Genomic DNA, 27,943 nt, shown 5'->3' with positions numbered 1-27,943 from the left:
AAGTACCGTAATTTCCGGCCTACAGAGCGCACCTGCTCATAAGCCTCACCCGGTACATTTGTAAAGGAAATACCATTTGGTACATACATACACCGTAGCTGTGTAAAAGCCCACATTGAAACCTACATTGAAACACAAGATATTTACAAAGTCGGTACACGGAAAGAGTTTTCAAAGTTTTAATACCTTAGTTTAGCTTAACAGCAACAACACGGTAGCATGAACAGGGCTGTTTAAAAAAAAAAAAAAAAAAACATACCGGTAAAAAAAAAAAAAAAACAGTCGTTGCAGCTACATAGTAGCAACACGGGAGCACAGCACTAACAGGGCTGGTTAAAAAAAAAAAAGACATACCTAAATCAATGAGACACGCCAGTACCACAGCAGCAAGATACTAGCGCGGCGCTAACAGGGCCGGTTAAAAAAAACATACCAGTAAAAATCACTGAGACACACCAACACGGCAGCACAGTGCTAACGCTAGCGCAGGGGTAACAGGGCCGGTTAAAAAAAACATACCGGTAAAAGTCACTTCGTTGCCACAATGATTCCACTGGCTTACTCGTACCTTTTCCGCTCGAGTGCCCCCATGTGGCCATTGGAAAAAATGCACAAGTTAGCCGCATCACCCATAAGCCGCAGGGTTGAAAGCATGTGAAAAAAATCGCAGTTTATAGGCTGGAAATTACGGTAAAACTAGACTTGTAAAATAATGTAGAAGGATATAAATTTCTTTCAGTTATGCTCCTTTGTCTACTGTATCTATAATGTAGGCTGTACATACTCCATACTGTAAATCATCTCCTCTTCTTTTGCGTTTCTTCAGGTGCGAATTTTACAAGTAGAACAACGAGGCTTGGAGACCAGCACCCAGCGTGACCTTGACCGTAGAATGGCCAGCCTTAAAAATGAAGTGCAGGTGGAGATATTGTTGATTTACTATTTGGAATATCTCGACGAAATATGGGACAGGTCTTTCAGGGTGTTTTTTCTTTTTCTTTTTCAAATTCATACAGTGTATGGAACATACTATGATGTGTTTGGAGGAGCAGCAAGATGAGTTTGATTTTAAGTACCAAACATACTTGATGGAAGGTAAATGAAGAGCAATGTTATATAGCAATATTTGACTTTTTTTTTTTTTTTTTTTTTTTATTTGAGGAGGAGGAGGCACATTATATTAAGATTGTGTTTTGTTTGTCTTGTGTGGTCCCATTGTGGAAAAGCCCCACGAACAGACAACCCTGCAAACCCACAACAAGCAAAACTTCAGTCACTTATCAACAGACTCAACGATTGCAGAAAGGTTGGAGTGGATGAATCTTTGAAACAATATCAAGCTCTCCTAGTCCATTTACTTCCATTCTCATATTTACATGTTGGCTCTAGAACACACTGTCTGGCCTTACTAAGCTCCTGGACAGAGCTGAGGATCTAATAGACACTTTGGTGAAAAAAGAGATGGTGCAATGGCAGAGGAGACAGCAAAAATTTTGCATCGGCGCTCCAGACAAAGTTTGTCTGGATCAGCTTGAGAAATGGTACGCTTATCTCCACATGATGCACATCACGCTAATCATCTCCGATGCGATCAAAATATTGTCAATTTAAACCTGAAAGTGTGGTTTATTTTAATCCTGCGACCAGTCTTTATCAGAATCATCTTTAGGCGCCAATTACGTAAATGCAACTGCTCTGATATATGATCTGATATGTATATTTTTTTCTACTGTGGGAGACAGTGTGGACATTCTTTCCCTGGCAGGTTCACGTGTGTAGCAGAAAGTCTCTTCCAGGTCCGTGAGTTCCTCAGTAAGATGGAGGAGCTGGTTGCAAAGGTGACCTACGACAACGACCCCGTGAAGGCTCAAAATCCTTTTCTGCAAAGAAGGGCTGAAAAACTCCTTTCAGATTTGCTCAAAAGGTTAAAAAAAAAATAATAATTGTTGTGATCGAGTTCTCTGATTTCCTATTTAAATGTTCTCCTGATTATAATTTTTTTGAAGTTCCTTTGTGGTTGAGACTCAGCCATCCATGCCTCAGGGTAAGGGTCCTCTTGTTCTCCGGACTGGTGTGCAGTTCTTTGTTAAAATCAGGTCAGTGCCTCTGGTTCACACACTAGTGCTATGGTCAAATTGTATAAAATGTTACAGTGCTTCGAACCTTATTTTAATCCAGTGCAGTTCATTTGTATTGTGTGTATTGTGTATCATGTATAACTTTTAAGTACAAGAGTTCGCATTGTTTTCAAACATTTATGTCACTGTATTATAATGTTGGTCATCCTGGTGGTACATGGAGTACATCTACAGTAATTTAGTAAGTACATCATGGTGGTGGTACATCTAAGTATTTTTTCACAATGGGAATTCGTGTAAAAAGTTTGTGAACAACTTTTATTGTTATTATTTATTTCGTTTTAACAAACTAATGATGAAAAAAGTTGCAATCTTGCATGTTTTTCAAAATTCTAAAATCTTGCAGACTTCTCGCCAAGTTTCCTGAGCTGAATCATTCCATGAAAGTCAACGTATCAATGGACCGGTAAAATAGTTTTTTGTATCTTCGTGCACACTTGTCTGTTTCCTTGCGCTCGCATGTTTAATGCTTTTCTGTTTTCTGTTTGTCGTTCTTTTAACCAGGGAGACCCCTCAGATAAAAGGGTAAATAGCCGTCTTTAATTCTTTGCCTCCAGGTGACGTGATAATGGCATTTTACATCGTTTCGATTGTATTTATTTGATCAAGACTGCTATGCTTGCAGATATCGTCATTTCAACGTCCTAGGAACCACCAGCAAAGCCTTGAACATGTCAGAGAGTCACAGTGGTGGCATGGTGGCAGACTTCAGGCATCTCGTGAGTGCACTTGATTCTAAATGGAGTCCTCACGTGATCGAAATTAAGGATGGGCATTTGTATACATTCCCTTGATTGATTCTTGGGAAAGTGACTATCAGGAAAATAATACGATGGGGGAATAGTGTCACACTGTCACATTAAGCCGGACAATGTCAGTTGGAGTTGTGGCATTAGTAGGCTTTTGTTTTTTGGGGGGTAGATGAAAGCTTACCTTTGAGACAAATGTTTTTGCACTGTCCATTTATTGAGCTAAAGAGCTCGTGTACCTATGTGATAAAATCACGTGACTTTTGCTTACGTCGCCATATTGCCGGTCAAACAAAGCATTGTTCAATGTTAAGTCCGTTGAGACGACACGAAAATATGTTTTATAGCACGACGCCCAGAGTCTTGTCTGATACTGTTATACATTTGGAAGGTGAAAATAAATGAAGGTACGTGGAAAAATTAGATAAACTTGGCATAGCGGACCCGTATTTAATGCTGGAGTTGATGTTTTCGCTGATAAGAAGTTGGACTGTTAATTCGCTTCTGCTTGTCTTGGACAGCTGGATATACACACGTATCTGGTGAGTAAGTCATTGAGATTTACACGGAAAAGTTTGGAAGTGTATAAAAGTCTCGACGCATACAAATACTTCGTTGCTGGATCTGTTCTCAATCGAGAATAAATCCCACATCGTGACGGGTTCACGGCTCGTGAACGCGTAAGTGTGTTTGGCCACACGTTAACATTTGCCGGAATCCATCGATCTTTTCAGCTAGTATTCAATACAAATACCAATATTTAAATAAATGACCCCTGGTTTTACAAAAACTCTCATTCATTAACTATGATTAGGAAAAAAAAGAGGATGGAGTCGTCTCAACAGAACGTACACGGACGTGATTGCGATTGCCACACTTAACCTCCGTAAACCTCTGCGACAGTTTTTTTTTTTAATACACATTGTCCTCAAATTTAAAAATCTGCTCTGGTTCAACGACTACCACAGTGCAGAGCAGCTAGGCTTGACCGGCAGTATGATGCCGCACAAACTGTGACGTCACGTGCTTAAGCTCGATAGTCACTCGTAAGGTCTTTCATGACACTGCGAGTTGCTGTCTCAGTCCTTGTCATGTTAGTGTGATCGCACAAGCAGTCTTGTGCACAATGTTGTTTACGTCCACTAAACAATGCATACTTTTGTTTTCTGTAGAATTTGAAGGAGCAGAAGTCAGGAGGTGGTGGTGCTAAAGGAGCCAATGATGTGAGTTGACCTGGTTAACAAGGGGGACACAACACATATGTATCATTTCATAAGAGCGCATGTGATATGTTGATGAAAGGTTTCTCTGAGCGTGACAGAGGAGCTACACATCATCTACTTCAACACTGTATTTGAGCTGAAAGGAATGTCTGTTGAGTTGCAGGTAAAAATATCTCTTCATATTCCCTTTAAAGGGATCTGATTTGGAACAAGGTTTGGTATGTTGAAGTTGTAAATAAAAAGTGAATTCCTTGCACCGTACCTAGGCTAACTCTCTACCGGTGGTTATCATCTCCAACTCCAGTCAGCAGCAGAGTGCTTGGGCGTCTGTGCTCTGGTTTAACATGCTTAGACAGGACACGAAAGTGAGAAATCCCAAACATTTATCGAATCTACAATCAGCTCTTCCCAGACGTCAGCAAACAAATGATCAAAATGTTGTTTCTTTGATTTTTCACAGGATGTGATGTTCTTTGCGAATGGTCCGGTAGCCACTTGGCCACAGTTTGGAGAGATGCTCAGTTGGCAGTTTTTGTCTGCCACCAAACGGGGCCTGGATGACGCTCAGCTGGAAATGATCGCACACAGACTTTTCGGTAAGCAAATTTTCATTGCAAAATAAAGTCACCGATTCCACATGGTAATTAGGCTTTTTTTTTTTTTTTGCTGTCTGTTGGGATGTGATGTGCGTCCCTCAAAATATTGATAGGTTAAATCTCAGGTCTAAAATTTTGTATTCTGTTTCTACTGTTAGAGGTAAGCTTAGAAACATCAACCTGTGATATTTCATGTACCTGACCACTGATCCACTTTAATATATTTTTGTAAATGTTTAAAAGTGTTCAACAATTCTGTTCATTTTATGTCTACAGTACTGTATATAAATATATTTCTATATCTGTCCCCCAAAAAACATTTGTTATTGGACAGCAGAATGGGGTCCCAAGATGTCTCTCAAAGACAGTTATGGAAAACACTTTGTTTTCATTGTTGCTGCTGAGGAAGTCATTACTTTTTCACAGTCGACTTTGAATTATTTAAATCTGGATTTAAAAACAGCAATTTATGTTTATTTATCTTATCTGTATATTTGATTATCTTAATTTTTTTTAAGTTTATTTTTTTTCTCCATCCAGGAAAGCAACAGAGCTACGACTGCTGTACTGTACCGTGGTCCAAATTTTCAAAGGTAAGAATTTCAACTCCTCCTATATGTTTGTGTCGTAGCATTTGGTTTGCCAACTGATCACCGTCTAGCATAAGAATGATATGCTTGGTTAAAGGTCAAGTGTCATTCCTATTAACGTTCTAAAATAGCAATTGAAATGAAAAATACACATAACAGTATTCACTTCAATGTCTATACGAAAAAATAAATGTCAGCGGAGAGCATGTCATCCATGGGCAAAGTTGCGGAAGTAGCATTCGACATCCAAGTGGTCGCCCTATTAGCTGCATCTACTGTCCGTGACATCCCCCCGGACATTCGCCATTGAAAACACGCTGTGGCCCCTACTATGGGACACGCCCCTTCAGACATGGAAGCTCTTTTCGAAGGAGAGAACATCTCACAATCGAGTGAAGTGGGCAAAATTACCCTATTGTTTCCACCCATATTTAGATGATATGCGGATCACGGCCAAACCACCTCCTCACCCGATCCACCTCCGCGCGGTGGTGATAAAAATAATGCTGCCTGCGGGTGACGAAGCCGCGCCCAAACCGCTTCTCCGTCCAATCCACTTCCGCGGTGGCTCATCTCCACCGCGGCCCGGCGCCGCGACGAGCCACCCCGGCCGACAAGGCCGGCCGCCAGCCAGCTTGGCCTTGTCTGCAAGGCTGGGAAGCCCGAGTCAGATTGCTCGGCCTTGTCGACAAGGCCTGTGGCGATTCACGAGGCCTGCGGAGACCGTCCTTCAGCGGCTGCTCCACGGAAGCCTTCCGATGCACACATCGACACATTTAGCACCCCTGATTTACGGCTTTAAGTAGCTGTATACACCCCTACCTGTCTTTTGGAACCCACAAAGCTCTCGTCCTTTGCACCTGTGCAATCAATTTTTCACGACGAACCGGGTCTCTTAGAAACTTATGAAGGGTAAATCTGTGCTCCTGAGTGTTCGAGCAATATCCAGCTATGCAACGAGCCGGCATTTTGGCTAACACAAAGGAACAACGAGCTATTTTCCCGCAGGTAAAACTAATAGAAAGAAACGAGTCCGCTTGAGCACGCTACTGCCTCCAACGTCACTTCCTGCTTCTTGTCGAAAACAAATCCCTCGAAAGGATTTCCATGGCAGGAATTACAAAAAGCCATATACGTCAAAATTATGTTTTGTGGTGGAAAAAAACGGACGGATCCATATCGACTGCTGTTTTTTTCATTAATAACATGCTAAAAATCATCCATTTCATGACCCTTGACCTTTAATTGACACCCTCTCAATTAATCATACTCATGAGTCCTTTCCTGACAATCTTTACTCATGAATGAATGTGCTGCATACATACATGCATACGTGTACAAAGACGCTAGATGACATGTTTAACTTGTTCCAATGTAGGAAAACAGCCCTGACACATTCTGGGTGTGGTTTGACAGCATTGTGGTGATGGTTAAAACGTATCTTGAAAACATGTGGAGAGATGGGTACGTAGCAGTTCCTGAACACAGGCCTGATTCACATTTGAGCCATTCATGTTTCAGTTTCCACTCGTCTGTTTTGTAGCCACATCATGGGCTTCATCACCAAATGGAAAGAGAGGATCCTCCTGAAGAAAAAGCAAAGAGGGACCTTCTTAATACGATTCAGTGAAAGTGTTATGGGAGGAATCACCTTCTCCTGGGTGGAAAACACCGCAACTGGTCAGTGTGGTTCATCTGGGAGCTACGGTTTTCAGCTATGGCATACATACTAACATTTGTCAATTTGCCTTCTATAGGAGAACCCGAAGTAAAGACAATCCAGCCATTCACCAAATACGACCTCTCTCAGATTCCCTTTCCTGAAATTATCCGGCATTTCCTCATCTTAAAAGAGGTCCCACACAATCCCTTACTTTATTTATATCCCAACACTCCCAGAGATGAGGCTTTTGGAAAATACTACGCTGATAAGACTGGAAGTAAGAAAAGCTGTTCATTAATAACAGTAGCGTGGTACCTGTACTTACAAAATTAATCTGTTCCGGAAGTTATTTCGTTATCTGAATTTTTCGTAAGCGGAAGCGCTTTTTACATGTAAATAGCCAATGGGAGATCACCTCTATTGCCAAGATACAGGATGTTTACGTTTGGTGGAATTTGGGGGCTGTGTATCCAGCTTCTATTTTTTCCTTTCGTATCTTGATTTTTCCTTTGTAACTAGAGACTATATTTTCAAGGAGGGGCTTCGTAACCTTCGTTACTAGAGACGTTCGCAAGTAGACGTACCACTGTACTTTTTCTTGTCACTGTGATATTTGTCGTCAGACTTTTCAATGGTTTATAACCTTCTTTATGTTTTTAGATAACTCTCCTTACTTGAAGTACATCCAAACCAGGCTAGTGTTTGTTTTAAAGGGGTAAGTTGAATACAGTATTTATGGTGTGCTGAATTTTCTAACTTTGACTTACAGCCTATGAACCACCAGGGAGCAGCATTGCACCACAAACATTTTTGTACTTCAGGTTTTGGATGGTGATTGAAAGAATGTCACGGCATACTTGTACAAAGTGGATTGGTAAAATGAGTTTCTCTCTTTTGGCACTGCATTATAATTTTCAGATTATGCGGGGGGAAGACATTTGGTCCTCACTTGGTTCGATGAGAGGGGGCACACTCCTCTCACGACTTACTATTGTGTCTTGTGAAATCTTTTACTTGCTTTTTTTACACAATTTGTAACTGCTGCCAGGTGTCTTAATACCGTGATTTCTTGAAAATAATGCGCACATTTTTCCAAAAATATTTTCAAAAAGTTAACAGAGCGCATTATATTACGGTATGAATGAACAAAAAATACAATCACATTGTGTAGTTGTGTACAGGTACATAGCGTGGTAAAAATTTTCGATATGATATTCGATGTCTTATGTTTCACATTTATATATATTACGGCAATGTGCGCTCCCAACCTGAGCTCTCAGAGCTCCTCCGGGAACTTGCATTTCACGATTGTTAGCGTAGCATGCTTGTTGCTACTGCAACGAAGATCAGAAACGACCCGTGAGTTCGTTTGAACTTAAACCGGGACAAAACATGTCACTCACAAGCACGTTTTCAGAAATAGATAACATTTTTACTTGGTTGTGGGATTTCACACATGATGTTTGGACAGGCACTCTTGAGAATCCAAATCCAGATCCATATTTGTATTCATGCAATTGAAAAGTCGTTTTTCCATAATATGACTAGGTATCCCCAGTCCAGTACAAATAGAAAAAACATAACATATAATTTTTTATTGTATATTAAAATTATATCAAGTGATAATTTATCAGCATTATTTTTAATGACACTTTGTAATTGGTCATGTAGGGTCACACAGGAGGTTGTGCCACACGTGAACACAGATGTGGCAGAGGGAGAATTCGTGCAGCCATTGAATGACCCATGTGGTGAGGCTGCAGGTGAGTGATGCTTCTCTTTGCTGTGACATCTACAGTAACCACCTGCATTGTTGCAGTTCACAAATTCACCCCTGTCAGAGATGTTCCTAGAAAAACAGCTAAGACAAGCCTGAGGACTGTAGAGAGTGAACTCAAACCAACCAAGATTGTCTTTCTTGCGAGGGACAGATGGGGGACACACTGTGTGAGTGCGCTCCCTCAGACTGCCAAAGTGGTAGTCTGTCTTCTCTTTTTATTGCATTCTCAGGTCAAAGGGTTACATGGTTACACAGTGAAAATGCTGACACAGATTTCTACACCAACAGCACATAGACACTAAGGTACATGTTTTTTCGAGGCTGCAAGAGTGTCCTGATAAACCCACAAGAGAAAAAGCAGGGCATTGTTTAAAGACATGTTTATGGCATTTGGGGGTATCATCTTGTGGTAGAAAGGCATTATCTCCTATCTATCTAAGATCAGAAGGAAAACATGCTGAGTTCAGGATGGAGACATCGCTTCCCAGTGTTCAGGAGTATCAGCTTGAGGTCGGCAGGGGGGCATTGTCTCCCAGGTGTCACTGGGTCACACTTCAAGACACGCATGCAGCTCACAAAGAGAACAATTCAGACTAAGTCTAAGAGAAACTAACACATGATAAAACAATCCTGACAGCAACTACAGTAGTAATGATATACTTTTATCTTGATAACTAACATAGTAATAAATTCCTTATCAACCCCCCTTCCCCCTTCACCCCCCACTGAGTGAGAAACTTTGTTGTGGAGGAGCTAAGTTTAGCCTGGGTTGTCAGTGGAAGTTATGGAGAGTTTTCGCTTCATGCGCAAGATGTGCATTTCTGGTGTATTTGTTTTCCAAACCAAATAACATTTGTTTTTAAAGTTTATTAGATGACCTTGAAAAAGTGGTTCGGCATCGTAATTAGTGGCAGTCACTCTGGTTTGAAAAATGTCCAGGTGTGGTCAGTCATGCCCTCGAATATAAAGTTGCGGGTGTGATTAAGAATGGAATCTCAAGACATTAAAATAATTTACTGAGTTGTTATACACGAGTATGTAGTTGTTACCTAATGCCATAATCCTAATTTATTCACACTGCACAGACTGAGACAGACATTTTTAAAGAGGTTGCGGGTGCATATGCGCACTGCTGCGACTGCCGTAAATAGGACAGCTTGCTAGAACGCGCCTTTATGTGGGTGCGCTCGACGTATGGGCTGCACCTGAATCAAGTGACGAGGTGGATGATAGTCTCGCGTCTTTTTTTTATTTGGGGGGGGGCAGGCCGTCACCAAAACTGCCTCGCGATCGACGCATTGAACACCCTTGGTGTAACTGAATTTCCTTTGACATGGCTCATTATGTTGATGACTTTCGACGTAAATGCGCTCGCAGTATGTGAAGCAGCTCGGAACATGTGGTTTTGGCACCACTTCCTTACATGCTCAGTACATTTCCTATTTCCGTGTGAACACTGATTGTTGAGGATCACGTTTGTCAAATAAACACATAAATTAATGTCAAGACTACACAAAATAAGCGACCACTTTCAAAATCAATTTTTTCTACTCGTAACAAATTTTACGCGCGTGATTTTTCGTGCTCGACTGTGCAGATTTGCAAGTGTGATGGCGCGCGGCAAATGTGAGTGACTGAAGTGGTATACATCTTAAAACTATGACTACTATTTTTGGAGGGGAAGTCTAATACTTTTTTTTGCTATCTGCAATAGGTCTCTTTCCCTCGCAACTGGCGGGAATGACTGTACATGGAAAAAGCTTTTCATTTCAAAGTGCTCAGCGTCCCCTCAGTATTTACATTTCCTGACCTTTTTCTAGGCTTCTGATGCGTGATGTTTGATGCTCTGTCACAGCACGTCAATAAAAATAAACGCATTTGTTATTTACATACACCCACACAAATTATTCAAAAGGCACACAGGCACACTATTTTTGCAAAAATGTTGTACTAGTATTCCCATATCTATCAATCATAAATTTATCTAATCTCTTGACTTCAACTATGTGCTGTACTTTCATGGAAGCTGCATTGATGCTTTGCCTCGTTTATTTAATCAAACATGTTCAAAGACCACAATTAACAATTGGCCGTGTGTAAAACAATATCATGAAGTATCATTTGGGAATATGATTCCATAGTTTTAAAAAAATGTATTTCATACAAGAAAATGTATGAGTTTGACTGCCTTTCTTTCATTTCTTTGCTCTCAGGGCAAAGCGAGGATTCCCTGGAGCTTCAGTTGGTGAATTTTCAAACTGATCCCATGCTGTGTGACACTGTTGCAATCTCGGGAGAGGATCTGCTATATTCCACTGACCCTAACCACTTTTTGGACACTGAAAGCTTCTTAAATGAACCCTTGCTGCCTACCAGTCTATAAAATGTCGAGTCATCCTGCCAGGGTGTTTAAATATCAGTTCTTGTCAGGTTTTCTGTTCCTTTGCAATATTCCTGCTACTCACTGTTTATTTAATTACTCGAACAAACCCAAACAGGTGTTTCCAACTGTTGTTTGGACTTTGTATTTTTAAAAAAGCAGACGTCCAAGAAATAAATGGTAAATATGAAAATGGTCAGAACACATACTGCATATTGTTAAGACTTGCACTAAATGCTTGTCAAAAATAGCACATTGCATGTGCTGTCACACATTTTTTGGAAAGTGTCGTGCTAGAATTACAGTATTATTTAGTTCCATGGTGGGGATGAAGTACGGATCTAATTTCGATCGGTGTATTCTATTTGACATAACTGAGGGATCAGTGTGGAAACTGTCACGTGCTAATTTGTAATTACATGTGACAACGACTAGGATTTGAAATTGTATATTTGTCATGTGGGTTATTATTTTTTTTTCATCCTTTCCTCTTCTATCAGGATTTTCCTAATTAAAGTCGTGAATAAATCCTATCGCATGTGACTTGGCAAGAGGGCACCCTCTGGGTCACCTGCCATTTGCAGGGCACACATAGACAACCATTCACATTCACACCTATGAACAGTTTAAAGTCACTATAACGGTCTGACATCCATCTTTATGGAATGAGAGAGGAACCTGTAAAACCCAGAGAAAATACGCAAGCTTGGCGAGAACATGTAAACTCTGAGCAGGAGATCCAGAGTTGACTGCGATTCCAACATGGACGTTACGTGGACCACTTGACGGGGAGCCGGACTTTTTTTGGGGTTGGGGGGGGGGTTAATTTACATACTCTCAAACGACGTGTGTATGAAAAGAGGAAATAATATAAAACGGTTTAATCAAACCGGGAAATATTTTCAAACATCAGTTATGGCTGTATGCCACGCATTTTAGGGTGAAGTAAGGAAGTAATTTTTAATTGGTTTCTAGGAACTAATGTTCTCCGGCCAGGTCCGGAAAGCATTGAAACGTAGCACACAAATTATAATGGAAAAGTCGATTGACGAGCGATGGCTGAACTATTTCCGTGGGACTTAAACCACAGGTTACTTCTTTCTCTTTAATACTGACGTATAATAGCAAATATACAGCGCGAAGAGCATATACAGTATTTTGTTCAATATACGGTAAAATATTAACGCTAAATAAAGTAGGGAAGGTCTTAAATGCTGTAAAAATGGGTCTTGAATTGCAGCTCAATTTAAGGCTTCATTTAATGATAATTTTATTCATTAAATTAATTTAATAATATTAATCTTGAATGTTATTGCCGTGTTTTTTTTTTTTTTTTTAACTTCTAAAATCTGAATGACTTTTAATATCTGTGCTGGGCTCATTATTATCACCCGCGTCAGTCAGGCTTCTACTGTTTTTGATAATTTCTATGTGAGTCACAAGTTCCTCAGTTTGAAAGTTGTCATCTTGCGCCAAACGGGAAGTTCCTGCTGATTCTGCAACATGGTAGGGTTTTATTCATAACGTGACAAAAATGGTGTAACAATGGACTATGTATTGCAAAATAGTTTGTTACGTATTTAAGGTCTATTAAATCAAGAAAACACGATACAGTTAAGCCAGTCAACATACAGTAAAACGCTTGTATCTCGTTAGATCAATAAATAAAGGACGTGTAGCATAAGAAAAGAAAATACAGAAATTGAGTTGAGCATCTACTTTAATGTGTTTGCTCCTGCTTCCTGCAAATTTATTAGAATATTATATATTATTATTAGAATATTATTTAGAATATTTGCTGGTGACTTTTTTTTTGTGTGACATTTCTTTACAGGACGGATCTCTAACCCGCAATGGAGTGCTTTTACGTCAATGGTAAAATCCAACCCCTTTTTTGTCTGACATCGGACTGATTTCTGATCTCAAAGATCGGATTCGGACCCACCTACTTATCTCCATAAATCTCTGCAAGTGTTCACTTTTACATTCCCAGGAAAATCACAATGCACTGGTGAGCTATCTTATGTTGTTGTTGGAGGCTACCTGATGCCTGTGGGCACAATGTCGGTGGCCTTGGCTTTACAGTGTACATATTGCTGCAATTGTGTTTTTTTTTTCAGCACTTAGAAATGTTTTATACTCGGGGAATTTAGGATTTCTTACTCCAGAGGTATGTGAATGGTGTTGCTGCCCTGGTGAGCAGTAATTGATAGGCCCTTCGGAATTGACGGTTCATGACCGCGTAGAGCACCGGGTTGATGCAGCTGTTGAGCCAGGTGAGGTTTGCACAGAACATGTGCAGCACCTGCGGGGCACGGCCGCGCTTATCGGCAATATTGAGTAACAGGAATGGGACAAAGCAAAATACAAAACACAGGAAAACTGCAAAACACATGCGCGTCACACGCTTAAATTCTGTATCATCTCCAGAAACTGCTGTGTGGGATGCTGCAGTGGCGGGCACAGACGGACTTGAATGTGACTTAGTGACAGTATCGGGGTTTGGCTTGCTTTCCCCCAATTGATTTGTTGGCTTGTCTTGTGTTTTTGGCGATGCATTGTCACCACTGACGTCGTCTTTACTCTGCACAAATTTGGCCTGATCGCTCAGCTCACTGCTCACAGTGGCCATCCCACTTACAACACCACTGTCATCAGTGCCTGATGCTGAAGGAGCCGGTTTCCTCTTGGAAGACCGCCGGCTCAGCCTGTAGCGGAGCAGGGCCTTTGACGCAACCCGGACGCGACGGTAAATGAGGAGGTAGAATGTGCCGACGCAGCTCAGTCCAACAAAGAAGTAGAAAAAGAGCAAGATGGTAGTGTAGGGCCGACCCCTGGTTCGATGGAAGCTGCACGTGCACACCTGAGGCACAAACACATAAACGGACCAGAGCGGGCCGAAGCTGGCCAGGCCGAGAGCCCATGTTGACAGCAGGAGGGAAACAAGGCCGCAGTCTGAAAAAACACGGTCAAACACGGCCCTTTTTGCGACCAGGAGGTATCGACTCATAGCTACGAGGCAGAGGGTGATAATGGAGACCGAGTTGGACAGGAACAGGAGCAGGCCAAAGGTCCTGCACCACAGCTTGCCGCTGCGCCATCTCAGGTGCAGATAGGAATCCACGGAGATTGGCTGCAGGATGGTGCAGTAGAGGAGATCAGCTAGAGCCAGATTGACGATCAGCACATTGAAGCGGGTCCTCAGTTGTGAGTCGGAGGCAAAAGCTAGAATGGTCATCAGGTTCCCCACCGTGCCAGTGATTGTGACTGCGCAACCCCACAGTACTGCAAAGTAGCGGTAGACTTCTACTGAAGCGCTATAGCAGGAGAAGTCGTCCTCTGTTTGGTTGGTGACGTTCAGCAACATCCTGTCAAATGATGGTACATCAGCTTTTGCAATGTCATAGAAAGTGAAATTCTCACACACTCAAATGTAAGGAAAACCAGCATTTCTCAACCGTAGTTGCGCAATTTAAAACAATCTAACAGCACACCACCCATAAAAAAGGTCACAAAAATTGCATCCACAAGTTTATTAATTATACCTTATCCCATCTAGTGGAAGAGCATTTAATTGTTGTGCATGTCACTTAATGGCATAGGTAATTGAACATACATTATTTGTTCTCAATAAATTATTTTTCACCCTTTTGTGATTTTTAGAACATTCCCGGTTGTGATAACTGATAAGTTACGCATACTTCTTACAGATCGCAATTGTTTATTGTTTATGGTCAAATTGTTAATTTTAATGTCCATGAGCTGGGAAGAGTTTTAAATTTCAGGTGTTAATTTGTTCCCCTTCAGTTAATTTTTATTGGTTTTGTTAACAAATGAGTCTTCCTCTCTTTAAAGAGGAAAACAGTAGCAGCACAGCAAATGGTTTTCACTTTTGCAAAATGAACATTCCAAAATAGAGTGTAACTTTTCCTATATCACTGGCTTGTTGGTTGACAATAGTACAATAGATGAATTGAACAATTGGCTTGGATGATAATGCTTCACCACGTGACTCTTGGGGAGTTTCTATCATGCATTTGCTTTTTATTTCAATGATGCAAAAGTTGAGGCCGAGGAGACGCGAACTCAGCTTCTGCCAGCAAATCAAGTGAACAAACAATGCTCTGTATTTCTGTGGCACCGATACACAAGCTCATCATCTCTCTGTTTCTACCTCCAACCTCTTTTTTTTTTCCATCTTTCACACATACACTTACATATGTACTGTATAGTTCTATGAAGCTGCACACACAAAACATTCCATATAAATTTCCATAAATAAGAGTTAAGATGCATAGACATTGAAATAAGTCAAAGGATCAAAGATTTAGGTTTATTTTTTACAAATGTCTGATGAATATAGATTAGTCAAGCGGCAACACATCACACAGAGTGTAATGAATTACCCGTGCAAAACCGGAATTCTTGGTAAAAGAGGACTTTAAAACAAAAGGTGATTTTCAAATAGTTTCTTACCTCAAAGTCGTGTTTGAAACGAGGACACAGCGCCGTTTCTCTTTGGTTTGGTGAGCTCCTCTGTTCGGCTTGCTGTCAGCATTTCAATTTATGCGTGTTCTGTATGTTGCTAAAGGCCCCCTGGCATGATGTAATTGTTTGAGGTAGGGGTTTTCCGCCTTCTGTCATGTCAGATTCAGGAAGAGAGTATGTTGCATATGTCCTCTTAGATCACATGAGTAAAGAATGTAGTTTTTTGGTTCACATATTTAATGAAAAATGGTTTCTGTATCCTGATTAGATTGCTTTCCCTTCTACGTGGGTGCGATGGAGGAAGGAGATGTTGCACACAACAATCAGGTACTGTCTCACACATACATTTTGCACCGGCCTTCCAAAACAAGAGAGGACCCTTGGCTCAGAAAAAAAAAAAAAAAAAAAAAAAAAAAAAAAAAAAAAAACTGTGCTGCTGAGTTCAAAAGACGAGCACGTTAAATGGAGAAAATGTCCTTCTTTTTCTTCCGGCTTGTGCCACAGCGTGTCATCCTTTTTCCATGTTATTCTATCTCCTGCATCCTCCTCTTTTAACACCAACACCCTTCCTGTCTTCCCTCACGACATCAATCAACCTTCTCTTTGGTCTTCCTCTCGCTCTTTTACCTGTCAACTCTATCCTCATCACCCTTCTACCAATATACTCACGCTCTCTCTTCTGAACATGTTCAAACCGTTGAAGACTGCTCTCTCTAACAGTGTCTCAAAACATTTAACCTTGGCTGTGCCTCTAATGAGCTCATTTCTAATTCTAACCAACCTGGTCACTTCTAGAGAAAACCTCAAACTCTACATTTCCGCCAAATCGAGCTCTTCTTCCAGTTGTGTCCTGGGTGCCACTATCTCTTATCTGTACCTCATGGTTGGCCTCATCACTGTTTTATAATCTTTGGGTTTGATAAATAAGATCCTACAAAGAACTGTAAACAAACAACAATGAGGAAGAGTGGGGACACGAAAACGAATTCTATTAACACGACTAAGGTATAACTAACACTAATAAGAACACAGCATTTAAAAAAACTACAACTCCTTACAAAGCCGTTTGGCATGCTGGCAATTCCTCCGACCTGACAGGGTCATAACAATCCTAGCTACAGCATCATCCAAAAATGGTATTACATGCCCACTGTCGACTCCAAATATGGAGAGAATAGGTTGTTCTATGTCCTGTGAGGGACTGGTGACCACTTCAGGGTGTAGTCTGCCTTTCTCCTGGTGTTAATGGATGGATGCGTAGGTCTTTCTACTTCAACACTATCGTCAGGCAGATGTGCTTACCAGTGGGCCACTGTGGCGGCACGTTAGGGATGTTCAGTTAAAATTTAGAGGGGTCTGGTCCCAAAGGTTTTCTCGAGACAAAGGTCTGAACTGCAAATAGTTTCAATTTGCATAACCGATCCACCAAATTACATGAAAATGGCATATAGGCTTCTCCTTTTCAAAACACGAAGTTGTGATTTTGCAGATAAGAAGTTTTACTTACCATGAAAATCCTGTACTAAACCGTTTGTTCCATTAATGAAACAACTGTATTTTGATCCTGCTAACAACAATTCATGAACATGAATAAATGCATTTGAAAAAAACAAAACACAAATACAAAGTGCTTTTTAAACACACATCTTAACTCTGTTCACATTTCACTAACAAGAATATCAATAACATAAATATTGACTAAACTGCTGCAAACTCATCGAGCCTGTTTTTCAATACAAATTGTATTTAAATGACTGCAAATCTGAGCCACACAAACATTTGAAGTTAAGCAGCACAGGCATCTCTGGCCTAAATTTCAGGTAACTCTCGCCGGGCAAATTAAAGTAAATCAGAACAGGAAGAGGGCATTTCAAGTCAAGAAAAATAATTTTGAGGAAGAAAACTTACCTTCATATTCGCTTATGTTGCCCGAAAATGACGCTGCATCTTGCATGATTTGGCCTCAGAGTTAAATCGATGTTTGGTCAAAGGATTCATGTTTCATTTGAAAGTGTCGCTCAACGATCCTTTTTGTTAAAGTCACTGTCTCGCAACATATTGTTAACCTAACAGCACAATTTCCAATAAAGTCATTTTTTTGTATGTTGGTGGAACAGCGAGCGACTGCTAGCACACATGCCTCATAGTTCTGAGGACTCGGGTTCAAATCCCGACCTTGCTTGTGTGGAGTTTGCATGTTGTCCCCTTGCTTGCGTGGGTTTTGTCCGGGCATTCCAGTTTCCTCCCACAATCCCGGCTGTCATTGGGCAGGAGCCATGGTACACGTGTTAGATATTTTAAACGTAGAAGATACACACGGACCCTTTTGGGATTCTCAGGTTGTACTGGTGGTCCGCTGACCCCACTTTTAGAAACTCTGCTTTAAAACAGGCCCCACCTTAGGTCGCGATGCTTTTATTGCAGTCCAGGCAGAGACTCGTCATATAAATGGGAAGTTGACGGTCCAGTAGTCAACATATTTGATTTTAGACTATGAGATATTGGGTACACCTGCCTGAAGTGGTTACAATCAAATACAAAATTGCAAAACTATTTATCCAGCTTTGGATTTGATTAATTAAATATTTATTACTCTAACCAAATTTTGGAGCCTAATTCAGTGACATTGTCTGAGGTCCCATCCAAATTCAATGAAATGTAAAAAATGGCAAAATAGATATTAATATAAAAAGTTGGTCCACTCACAGGAGAATCATCAACTGAGTAATCGTTTTGGATACAATCCCATTTGAATTGAACAATTTGGAAGCCCCCACATTTTCTATTTGTAATTTTTTAAAACTAATTTACATGTACAGTAATGTTTTTTTATACATCACCCCTAAAAACTATAAACATATCATTTGACACAATTTTTTTTTTTAATGTATTTTTTAATTTCACATAAAAGGCAGGAGAGCAGAAAGTATTGCTACCGTTTGGGTTTGCTGAAGTTCCCCACTAGTGTGTGACATTTTGCCGTGACAGTTTTCGGGATTCTTCAGGGTCACAATTGCAGAGCAGGCTTTGTCCGACCGCACACCTGCAAAGCTTTCAAAGAGGATGTTTTTGCGGCTCATGTCTGTTTGTGTGCGCTTATATTTCACATATACTGTATGTACAGTATGTTTTATGTTATCCGAACACATGATTATTATTATTGTCCTATGCATATAATTCTTTTATTTTGCATTGAATTTGTGTACGTTTGTGAGCTGAATATGCCCGTATTGCAAATAGCGGCTACTATATTACCTCCTCATTGTCTTGCTGTGCTCACAGTGTTGAAAGTCTTTCTCTGAGATACTGAAACTTTTCTGTTTTTGTGCAGGTAAACATAAATTAAAGCATTTAAATGCATTCAAAATCACTTACATGCAGACGTTTACCCCGGTGCCTAGTCACACTTTCTAGCACGTTACCAGGGAAAATCTGGGGAATCAAATCTGGGGTTTATCTGACAATTAACACGTAGACCTAAACCTAAAGATACTTGCTTAGTCTTCCCTGATGTTCTTTTATCTTGTTTTTCTTTTCTCCAACTTCAACATCTAATCAGACCACACGTATAAACACTGATAGCTGCATAGTACTTCTTCACCACAACTACAAGTTTGCCATCCCATTCACATGATTAAGGTGCTTCATTGACTATCTTCTTTAAGACGTAATGTATATTCTGTTCCTCTTTCACCCCGTTTGTGTCCCACAGAGGTAAGTACAGACGCCCGAAGCGTGCTGGGAAGATCTAAACATACAGTACAGAAATGTTGCAGGAGACTCCACCAGCAACACAAATTCATTTACCACAAAAAGTGGGGGACCCATTACACAGTGATTGCTAACAGCTAACATCAGAGGAGACCACAATATAGAACCCAGCGGGCTTCTTTTTTTCTTATGAAGATGATGCATCAGATGTGGATAAGATTCAAATTGTTGAAGAGGTAGGGTTCGAAATACAGCGGTTAAGCCAGCTGCAATGTGGAAGTCCATTTAATAGTCCACGTCCTCATCTTACAGGGTTATTACCGGTGACTGTTTGGTATTTTATCGATGCAGGGCAAATCGGAAAGATGGAAAAACGTACGCTTGCTCTTTAAAGTGTCTCGGAGTTGTCGGATATCTCTGGTTCTCCCTGTTAGCGTAACAGCAGCAGCAGTCTGCAAATACAGTATGCACCATTAATCGTCAGTCACAAGTTTGACTATAATGAAGCATCGCCTTGGTTGGCCTGTCCGCGTCACAGTGTGCTTCTTCCTGACTCCTCCTCACGCTCACGCTGTTAGTACGGAGTGAAGAGGATTGGCCCGTGCGTAGTGCGAATGGGGCCCGGGGCGGGCCTCAGCAAGCCGAGGGGTGCCCCCTGTAGCAGGTGGTGATGGGGGTGCGGGTGGGTCGGCGGGCCAGGAGGGCGCAGTGCCAGCTGATTGGAGGATGCCGCAGCGGCCATGGCTGCCGCGACAGCCAGAGGGTTTGGTAAAAGTCCCGCCCCTAGGGTTTTGGGAAGTTCCTTTGAGAGAGACAAGAAATATTTCACGTGACTTATCAAGATGGTGAATAAAACACAGATGGACGAAATCAGTGGGACATTGGCCATTACTCATACAGGAAGTGAACATGCATTCTGGGAAGACTTTCTACAAGATGTTGGAATGCGTCAGTGGGAGTTTGTGGAGATTCTGTTAGTTTAACCCAAAGGTGTTGGTTGGATTGTCTTGAGGTTAGGTCTTTTTCTGGGTCTCACTTCTTCCTCAAGTTCTTCCACACCAAACTCATTTAACGATGCATTTATGGACTGCTACGCAGAAACAAAAAAAGGCCTCCCCCAAATGTTTCCCATAGAATCCAAACAGTCTAAAAGCTCTTGGTAAGACAAAGATGGGAACTCACGTCTACCTCAGCAATGGACAAATTACAATAATCAAGAGGTTAGTCCAAAACTATTGTCCACATGGTGTACATTTAAGAGAAAGATGAATGCTTTACCATGAAATCCACACGCTTCTTATGACGACTAAGTAGAGGATTGGGTTTCCCTGCAACTCCATCTCGATGTCTCCGGCTGGAAATATGCTGCAGTGTGAAACGAAACAGGCCAGCTATAAGAATGGCATTGCTTGTCTTTGTTCTTGTATTTTTCCTTAAAAAAAAAAAAAAAGTCTTACCTGTTTAAGCTGCATCTCAGAGTTGACTCTGACATTGCAAATCTCACAGTGGAAGGTTCGTTCCTGAGTGTTGGGGTCAGATGACAGCTCCTCGGGGCTGCCTTTCAGACTTAGACGTGGGTAGGCTTTAATAGGCCCCAGTCCACTCCGTGCCTCCAGGATTGTTTTGTGTTTTGTACCTAAGATCATTAAAAAGTGTTTTGGAATCCAAGTACCTATTCACATTAATATTCTTTTAAAAGAAAAAGTTCCAATTTGCAATAGTCCTTTTATACCACCCAGGGGCAGTAGTGCTCCTGCTTTAACTTCAATCTATTGCATTACAGAGTTGAGATTACGATCAGCCATGATCCACACGTTCCAACGTTGCATATGGGTAAATTTTTCATTTTAGGTAACTGTGCTTGGGGAGCTGTGCCTCTGACTTACCTTTGTTATGGGCCTCCAGCTGTGAGAGGGAATTAACTGCAACTTTACATAAGGAGCAGTAGAGAAGCTTCTTGGCTTTCTCTTCCTCAGACTCCCCAGAGGGAGGGCTGGGAGCCGGAGACGGGGTATCAGGAAGGACCGCTCCTGCCGAGTCTGCAGGCGGCGTGTTGACGATGCCGGCCGGCAAGGGGGAGGACGGCAAAGGTGCGCCCGCAGATGCCAAGAAGGGACACTCTGCTTCCGCTGAGCTCACTGTGGGTGTTGTGATTTGGTTCGGGATCAAAGGTGATTCAGAGGTGGGACAGGATTGGGTGTCATCTATAAACAGCACATTCATTTCACGTTACTAACAGCCAACTAAAAACTTTTTCAACACATATAGGAGCATCTTTGTACAAAAGTGTGAAAATAGCGAGAAGGCCCTTAAGTGCCAGGTTATGTCCAAAGGTCTGCCCACACCAGGGTGGTGACACATTAGAAAGATCTGTTGCAGTGGGCTATCTTCTGGTGAACCATGCAGTTATAGAATGTGGGAACAATTGTTCAATAGCAGGATAATTGGAAAGAAAATGATCCTCCTCTGGATTCACCAGTTGGATAGTATGACCTAACTGCAGAGAAGTAGAAACATCACAGCAGATGTGTTGAGCATCTGGGGCGTTTTGTGCCAGATTTTGTCTCTCTGTGTGTACAGATCATAACATGTCACAGTCGATGCTCACCCTGCTTATTCGGATCAGGATCCAGGTTGGATGGTGAGGGGCCTGATGGGGAGGGTGAAGTTGTGGGGGGAGGGTGCTGCTTGTCGCCATCTTGAAGACGAGCTGTCTTTGACGTCTCAATGCCCTTAACTCTGCGAGCGTGCCGGTTGCCCTTATAGTGTGCCTCTGCTTGGCTCTGGAAGAAAACACAAATTGATGGATGTGAAGATTTCTATGTTCGTTTCAATTTCATCATCTTCACTCCAAATCTGCTGCTGACGTCTAAGTGAGTCAGAGAGCCATCGTAGGCCGTGTGTCTGTCATGTAGAAGTCATTCCGGTTAGATCACTTGAAGACTTTCCTTTTTTTCTCGGCCATTTATTCAGAACAGAACAGAAAGATGCTCTGACACGGCCATTAGGCACTTTAAAATTCCATCATTATAACTTGTCAAACTGCTAAAACTAAATTCATATACAGTACTTATATATGTTAAAATGAAACAGGTGTGAATGTGGGTGTGAATAATTGTCTATGTATTCACAGAGTGAGCTGCAATAGGCCCCAGCATCCCCGCAAATATAGTATGGACAATGGATGGATGATTATAGCACATTTCCATCACAATGCAATTGCAAAACGTAGTGACATGCTCAGATATTAGTAGGCCTACATGGTATCATTTAGCATGGAGATGAAAGTACCTGACCTCGTACTAGTGCTCTCGGTGGATCCCGACAATGTGCAAATAAATACAGTTACAATCTCCAGGCACATCACGAGCTGCACAATGTAATAAGATCCTGTAGAAAGCTTAAAGGCCAAGTGTCGTCAAACGGATGATTTTTGGTATATTATTAATGAAAAACCCACAGCCATTGCATTGCTGGACATTCCTTGAACACTCGGGAGAATGGAATTACCCTTCATAACTTTGAAAGAGACCCTGTTTGTTGTGAAAAATGGATTGCACGGTTGGAGACGACGAGAGCTTCGTGGGTTCCAAATAATAGGTAGGTGTGTATAAAGCTGCTAAAATAAATAATAGTTTGGGGCGGACCACGTAATCGACCTCTCATAACGTAACAAAAGATCCGCGTATGAAATGTGTTGATGTGCGCATACAGCTACTAAAAAAAATAATAGTTTGGGGCGGACCACGTAATCGACCTCTCTCATAACGTAACAAAAGATCCGCGTATGAAATGTGTCGATGTGCGCGTCGCCCAGCCAACAATGTCTCGATAGTGTTCATCGAGTACTGCGGCGACTTTGAACATACCCCTAAAAGCAACATAGCTAGGCTCCACCTCCTCCTTATATGCCACCACGGGCGCCGAAACTTAGCCATATCGGCGTTTCGGCGGTCACAGCTTCTGCGAAGGCTGCGCGTCGGGCTTTGCGATGGGGGCGGGTCTGAAGAACCCAGCTGAGAATGCGTTACTCAGTTGCGTGTGCGCATAAAGCTCTGCTCTGTCATAAGCCACACCGGTTGGCTGCGATGAGCCGCGATGGCTCATCTCTGCCGCGGGAGTGGATCGGATGGGATGCGGTTTGGCCACGATTGGATATCATCTGAATATGGCTTGAAATAATAGTGTAATATTGCCCCGAGGGCTCAAAACAATAGTGTAATATAGCCCCGGTAACTTCACTCGGTTGTGTGGTGTTGTCCTTTTCGAAAAGAGCTTCGGTGTCAGAAGGGGCGTTGGAAAAGTCCGAATATCTCTGTTGTTCGGCTTCCATAGGAGCAGCCACTATGCGTTTTCAACGGCGGAAGTGACGATGACGTCAAGGACAGAGGACGCGACTAATATGACGACCACTTGGATGTCGAGGGACACTCAATTGCGCAACTTTGTGCATGGATAAAGCGGTCACTTTTTTTTCTTCGTATAGACATTGAAGTGAATACTGTTATATGTATTTTTCATTCATATAGCACTCATCCTGATTGGTGATGACAGAATGGCATCCATAGCTCTCTGCTTGTGTAACTCAACCCAGTGCCTGCTGCTTCCCAAAGGCCTCAATTAGACAAGGGGATGGTGCTTTACCAGCCTACAAACAAGTACCAGCAGAGGCCAAGTCTTCTAATGTTTCCTATTTTTTTTTTTAGATGTTGCAACTCCCAATTGTTGTTTTTCCCTTTGAGCTCCGATACTTTCACCCTCCGTGTGACCTTCAGGCACAGGTACGAGAAAGTCAATGGAGGTCTGCAATTAATCACACAGAATCTAGACAGCATTCGGTGATTTGCGCTCGAATGGACTGGCCAGCCACAAGGATAGAAAATCGATTTTGTCGTCAGATCATTGAGGTTAAGGGGCGAAGTGAATCATGATAAAATATGAGTGAAGTGTAGAAGAAGATCCTATATGGGAGCGAATTAGGGTGTTTGAGGAAGCATGGATGGGGTTTTAGAGGGGAGAAAATGGGAGCAAGTGAATGTCCCTGAAATCCTTGTCTCTCTAAGCAGGATGTGCTTTGATGTTTTATCTATAAAGTGACAAAGGCACAGAAAATGGAACGAGCTGGTCTCAGACAAATCAGGGTACAGGCAGCAGCGACAGGAAGGCGAGGGGGGGTGGGGTTTGGGAAGAAGCTGGTGAGGTGGCGTGAAGGTGACAGATGATACAGTAAACCGCACAGAGGATGGAACAGAAACATTATAGACAGTCGAAAACGGGTAGAGAACCAAGTTGTCGACAAGAAAGGTAAAGGAAACAATTGTGTTGATGCAAGCCCAAATGGAGGGATCAAACGGAGTGCAGCATGTGTCCGCTTTCGTTCTGCAGTGGTGACGACGGCTAATGCAGCATGGCGTGACGTCAGCCTTGCAGCAGCACTGTGCTGAGCACTGGCAGGCTAATATGTCCTCTGTGGCCCGAGATGAATTGGCAATGTTATAATTACAGCATGTAGCGCAAGATGGGAACAGTGAGAGGCACTTTATCCTGAGTAGTCACATCCATCACTTAGTCACATCTACTTTTACGTCTGTTTAATGACAGCTTTCCTCAGGTGTAAACAGGGAACTGTATAGGTGAGCTTTGCTTAATACATACTGTAATAAAGCCGTGGGGACACTTCAAAAATTGACAAATGGTTGTCCACATTCCACATGCAGGAACTTTAGCCCACGCAGACTATTCCTTCATTATTAACGCATGTTCACAAAGTTCCGGTACTCTCCAGTTGCTCAGGGAAGTTCTGCTTTATGCTCCAGAACAGTTTTGGAAACTTGTCCACTCATACAAAACAAACGGGTGGCTGGGGATCGTACGACATGCCGCGTGACAGAGGCTTGACGTGCATCCGAGCATCTTTTGAACGCGACACTTACTGTCTGTCTGATTTAAACGCAGTCATACGGCAGTGAACAAAATGCTCCGCATGCTGACATCTCCTCCACTTGTGGACCATGTGAGGAGAGGAGTGGGGGATATAATTAAGTAGCCCCTCGGGTAGACCAAGTTTCAAATGACTCCTCTGCCCGTGTCCTTTATACACTACTGCATTTAGAGGACAGGTATTTAGCACCTAATCATCAGAATGTATTTATATTTCAAGCTCTGCCTCCACTGTATATCAGTGTTTTGTCTGAGTCCTATATATATTTTGGTTTGTGGTTCTTGGGACAGTCTTAGAGAGGGTTTTAGTGATCACTTGAAATTTTTCTTCACTGGAATTTGCAGGTTGATTTAGGTCGTCCAGGTTGTGGACCTCTTTTTAACTGTTAGTTGGGGAGACAGAAGTCCTTTTTTGTGGAGCCTAGATAATATCAGCATGGATGCGACCCGACCCGGGAAAGTGGTAGAAAATGGGTGGATGGATTTGATTTGAAGTTGTTGGCATACTCTGTTTTGTTTTTGTTCAGAAGGCAATAATAGTTTGGCACATGTAAATTTTGAAATCAAATTTCCTCATCTGAATGTATAAAATTGTCCCATGAAAACAGACAGTATAGGTGTGAAAAAAAGATATCAAAATATCTTTACATGAAGTGTTTCAAGCTTTGGCATGTCATTTCCCTCCATATTCAAACTAGCTTTTTCATGTAACCGTAGTAAAACAACCAATGCATACGATGAATGTATCACGGAAGGAAGTGCATAGGGACTGGGAATAAAAACCACTTTAGACCATTTTTGTCTGGCATTTGCCAGAATTAGTCAACAACAAGCAGCCGCATTTTCACGATAATCCTTGTAAAGACACTAATACCTTCAAACCAGCCTTTAAATGAATGTGCGCAGTTTGAAAAGACTTTTATCTTGCAAGGTTTATGATTCAAAGTGGCTCGCCAAAGACAGATGGATGAGCTCTCTCACTGTAAATGTCAAACAGCCATCACATAACTTGTTCACTTTAAAGTCTCATCTCCTTCAAGCAATACAGTTCAAATCAGCTCACTGTCTTCTTTTTCTTACGGCTTGTCCCGTGAGGGGTCGCCACAGCGTGTCATCTTTTTCCATTTAAGCCTATCTCGTGCATCTTCCTCTCTAGCACCCACTGTCCTCATGTCCTCCCTCACAACATCCATCCGTCAACCTTTTCTTTGGTCTTCCTCTCGCTCTTTTGCCTGGCAGCTCCATCCTCAGCACCCTTCTACCAATGTACTCACTCTCTCGCCTCTGAACATGTCCAAACTATCGAAGTTTTCTCTCTCTCACCTTGTCTCCAAAACATCCAATTGTGGCTGTCCCTCGAATGAGCTCATTTCTAATCGTATCAAACCTCCTCACTCCAAGCGAGAACCTCAAAATCTTCATTTCTGCTACCTCAAGTTCTGCTTCCTGTTGTTTCTTCAGAGCCACCGTCTCTAATCCGTACATCACGGCCGGCCTCACCACTGTTTTAGAAATTTTGCCCTTCATCCGGGCGGAGACTCTTCTGTCACACAGAACACCAGACACCTTCCGCCAACTGTTCCACCCCGCTTGGACCCGTTTCTTCACTTCCTTAACACACTCGCTCTCCATTGCTCTGTATTGTTGACCCCAAGTATTTGAAGTTGTCCGCCCTCGCTATCTCTTCTCCCTGCACCTTCACTCTTCCTCCTCTGCCCCTCTCATTCACACACATATATTCTGTTTTACTACGGCTAATCTTCATTCTTCTCCTTTCCAGTGCGTACCTCCATCTTTCTAACTGTTCCTCCGCCTGTTCCCTTCTTTCACTGCATATCACAATATCATCTGTGAACATCATCCATCTAACCTCGTCTGTCAGCCTATCCATTACTACCGCAAACAGGAAGGGGCTCAACGCGGAACCCTGATGCAGTCGCACCTCTACCTTAAATTCTTCTGAGACACCAACGGCACATCTCACTGCTGTTCTGCTACCCTCATACATGTCCTGTACTATTCTAACATATTTCTTCGCCACACCAGACTTGCAGTACCACAGTTCCTCTCTTGATACTCTGTCATGGGCTTTCTCTAGGTCTACAAAGATACAATGTAGTTCCTTCTGACCTTCTCTGTACTTTTCCACGAGCAAATTCCAACAATAAAGCCCAATGTTAGATGTTTGTCCATCAAAGGGCTTAATGGGTGTGGTAAATATTTGTTTAAGCTATACAAACCAAGAAATTAATGATTTCCGGACAACATACAAGATAATGACCAACAATGGATGACACCCAGAATTTTGTCTTTCTTTCCTTGGCATGTAAATTGTAGTTAACAAACCTTGAGGAACTTATTGGAGTATTTTTTCTCCCATGTTGTTATTAGTGAGGAGTCACTTAGGAGACTGCATTGTATGTATATAACTCCACTCATGTGCTCTGACATGAACAAGAGGAATTCAACCTGAACATAAGTGAACAGAACTGTACTGATTTCTGAGCTCTTTGCTTTGAACGACTAAAATTGCAGCTTTGCCTCCTTAATCCAACATTAAAATCCTTTCCTTAAAACCTTTTTTTCTCCCTTAGACACATTGCTTCAAGCTGGCACTGTCCCAACTCCCCCCCCTCCCAAAAAACCCAATTACCTTTAATGTAACTTTAAAAACATTGCTGCTCA

The 27,943-nt window shown here is 41.9% G+C and overlaps 3 protein-coding genes across 10 annotated transcripts in view; 1 reads left to right on the top strand and 2 right to left on the bottom strand.

Annotated features, from left to right (window-relative positions):
* stat2 (signal transducer and activator of transcription 2) overlaps window positions 1-27,943 on the top strand; it is a 76,916-nt gene that overhangs the window by 2,240 nt on the left and 46,733 nt on the right. For 3 of the 4 annotated variants that reach the window (XM_061832739.1, XM_061832741.1, XM_061832742.1), the window contains 21 exons: window positions 827-919; window positions 1,017-1,095; window positions 1,227-1,306; window positions 1,390-1,541; window positions 1,766-1,924; window positions 2,007-2,096; window positions 2,485-2,544; window positions 2,643-2,663; window positions 2,764-2,857; window positions 4,060-4,110; window positions 4,190-4,273; window positions 4,377-4,475; window positions 4,571-4,706; window positions 5,247-5,299; window positions 6,675-6,760; window positions 6,840-6,976; window positions 7,054-7,236; window positions 7,620-7,674; window positions 8,631-8,722; window positions 10,953-12,209; window positions 12,954-13,060. In XM_061832739.1, coding sequence (XP_061688723.1) covers window positions 827-919; window positions 1,017-1,095; window positions 1,227-1,306; window positions 1,390-1,541; window positions 1,766-1,924; window positions 2,007-2,096; window positions 2,485-2,544; window positions 2,643-2,663; window positions 2,764-2,857; window positions 4,060-4,110; window positions 4,190-4,273; window positions 4,377-4,475; window positions 4,571-4,706; window positions 5,247-5,299; window positions 6,675-6,760; window positions 6,840-6,976; window positions 7,054-7,236; window positions 7,620-7,674; window positions 8,631-8,722; window positions 10,953-11,122 — 1,974 coding nt within the window. In that variant the 3' untranslated portion in view covers window positions 11,123-12,209; window positions 12,954-13,060. Of the gene's footprint in view, window positions 1-826; window positions 920-1,016; window positions 1,096-1,226; window positions 1,307-1,389; window positions 1,542-1,765; window positions 1,925-2,006; window positions 2,097-2,484; window positions 2,545-2,642; window positions 2,664-2,763; window positions 2,858-4,059; window positions 4,111-4,189; window positions 4,274-4,376; window positions 4,476-4,570; window positions 4,707-5,246; window positions 5,300-6,674; window positions 6,761-6,839; window positions 6,977-7,053; window positions 7,237-7,619; window positions 7,675-8,630; window positions 8,723-10,952; window positions 12,210-12,953; window positions 13,061-15,875; window positions 15,935-27,943 lie in introns of those variants that run through there. The other variant, XM_061832740.1, reaches the window with a different exon arrangement.
* On the bottom strand, window positions 13,198-15,701 carry gpr84 (G protein-coupled receptor 84). Its single transcript, XM_061832744.1, has 2 exons — window positions 15,596-15,701; window positions 13,198-14,487 (listed from the first exon to the last, which is right to left on the bottom strand). The coding sequence occupies exon 2, from the start codon at window positions 14,484-14,486 to the stop codon at window positions 13,269-13,271; it is 1,218 nt and encodes a 405-aa protein (XP_061688728.1). The 5' UTR covers window position 14,487; window positions 15,596-15,701; the 3' UTR covers window positions 13,198-13,268.
* Window positions 18,388-27,943, bottom strand: part of LOC133507404 (zinc finger protein 385A-like) — a 29,376-nt gene continuing 19,820 nt past the window's right edge. For all 5 annotated transcript variants that reach the window (XM_061832361.1, XM_061832362.1, XM_061832365.1 and 2 more), the window contains 5 exons: window positions 21,927-22,101; window positions 21,205-21,522; window positions 20,776-20,954; window positions 20,597-20,683; window positions 18,388-20,120 (listed from right to left, as the gene is read on the bottom strand). In XM_061832361.1, the coding sequence (XP_061688345.1) occupies window positions 19,893-20,120; window positions 20,597-20,683; window positions 20,776-20,954; window positions 21,205-21,522; window positions 21,927-22,101 (987 nt within the window). In that variant the 3' untranslated portion in view covers window positions 18,388-19,892. The remainder of the gene's footprint in view (window positions 20,121-20,596; window positions 20,684-20,775; window positions 20,955-21,204; window positions 21,523-21,926; window positions 22,102-27,943) is intronic.

This window comes from Syngnathoides biaculeatus, chromosome 10, assembly GCF_019802595.1.
Source record: "Syngnathoides biaculeatus isolate LvHL_M chromosome 10, ASM1980259v1, whole genome shotgun sequence".
In the NCBI taxonomy this organism is placed as follows: domain Eukaryota; kingdom Metazoa; phylum Chordata; class Actinopteri; order Syngnathiformes; family Syngnathidae; genus Syngnathoides; species Syngnathoides biaculeatus.
This window is presented reverse-complemented; position numbering and strand designations above follow the sequence as displayed.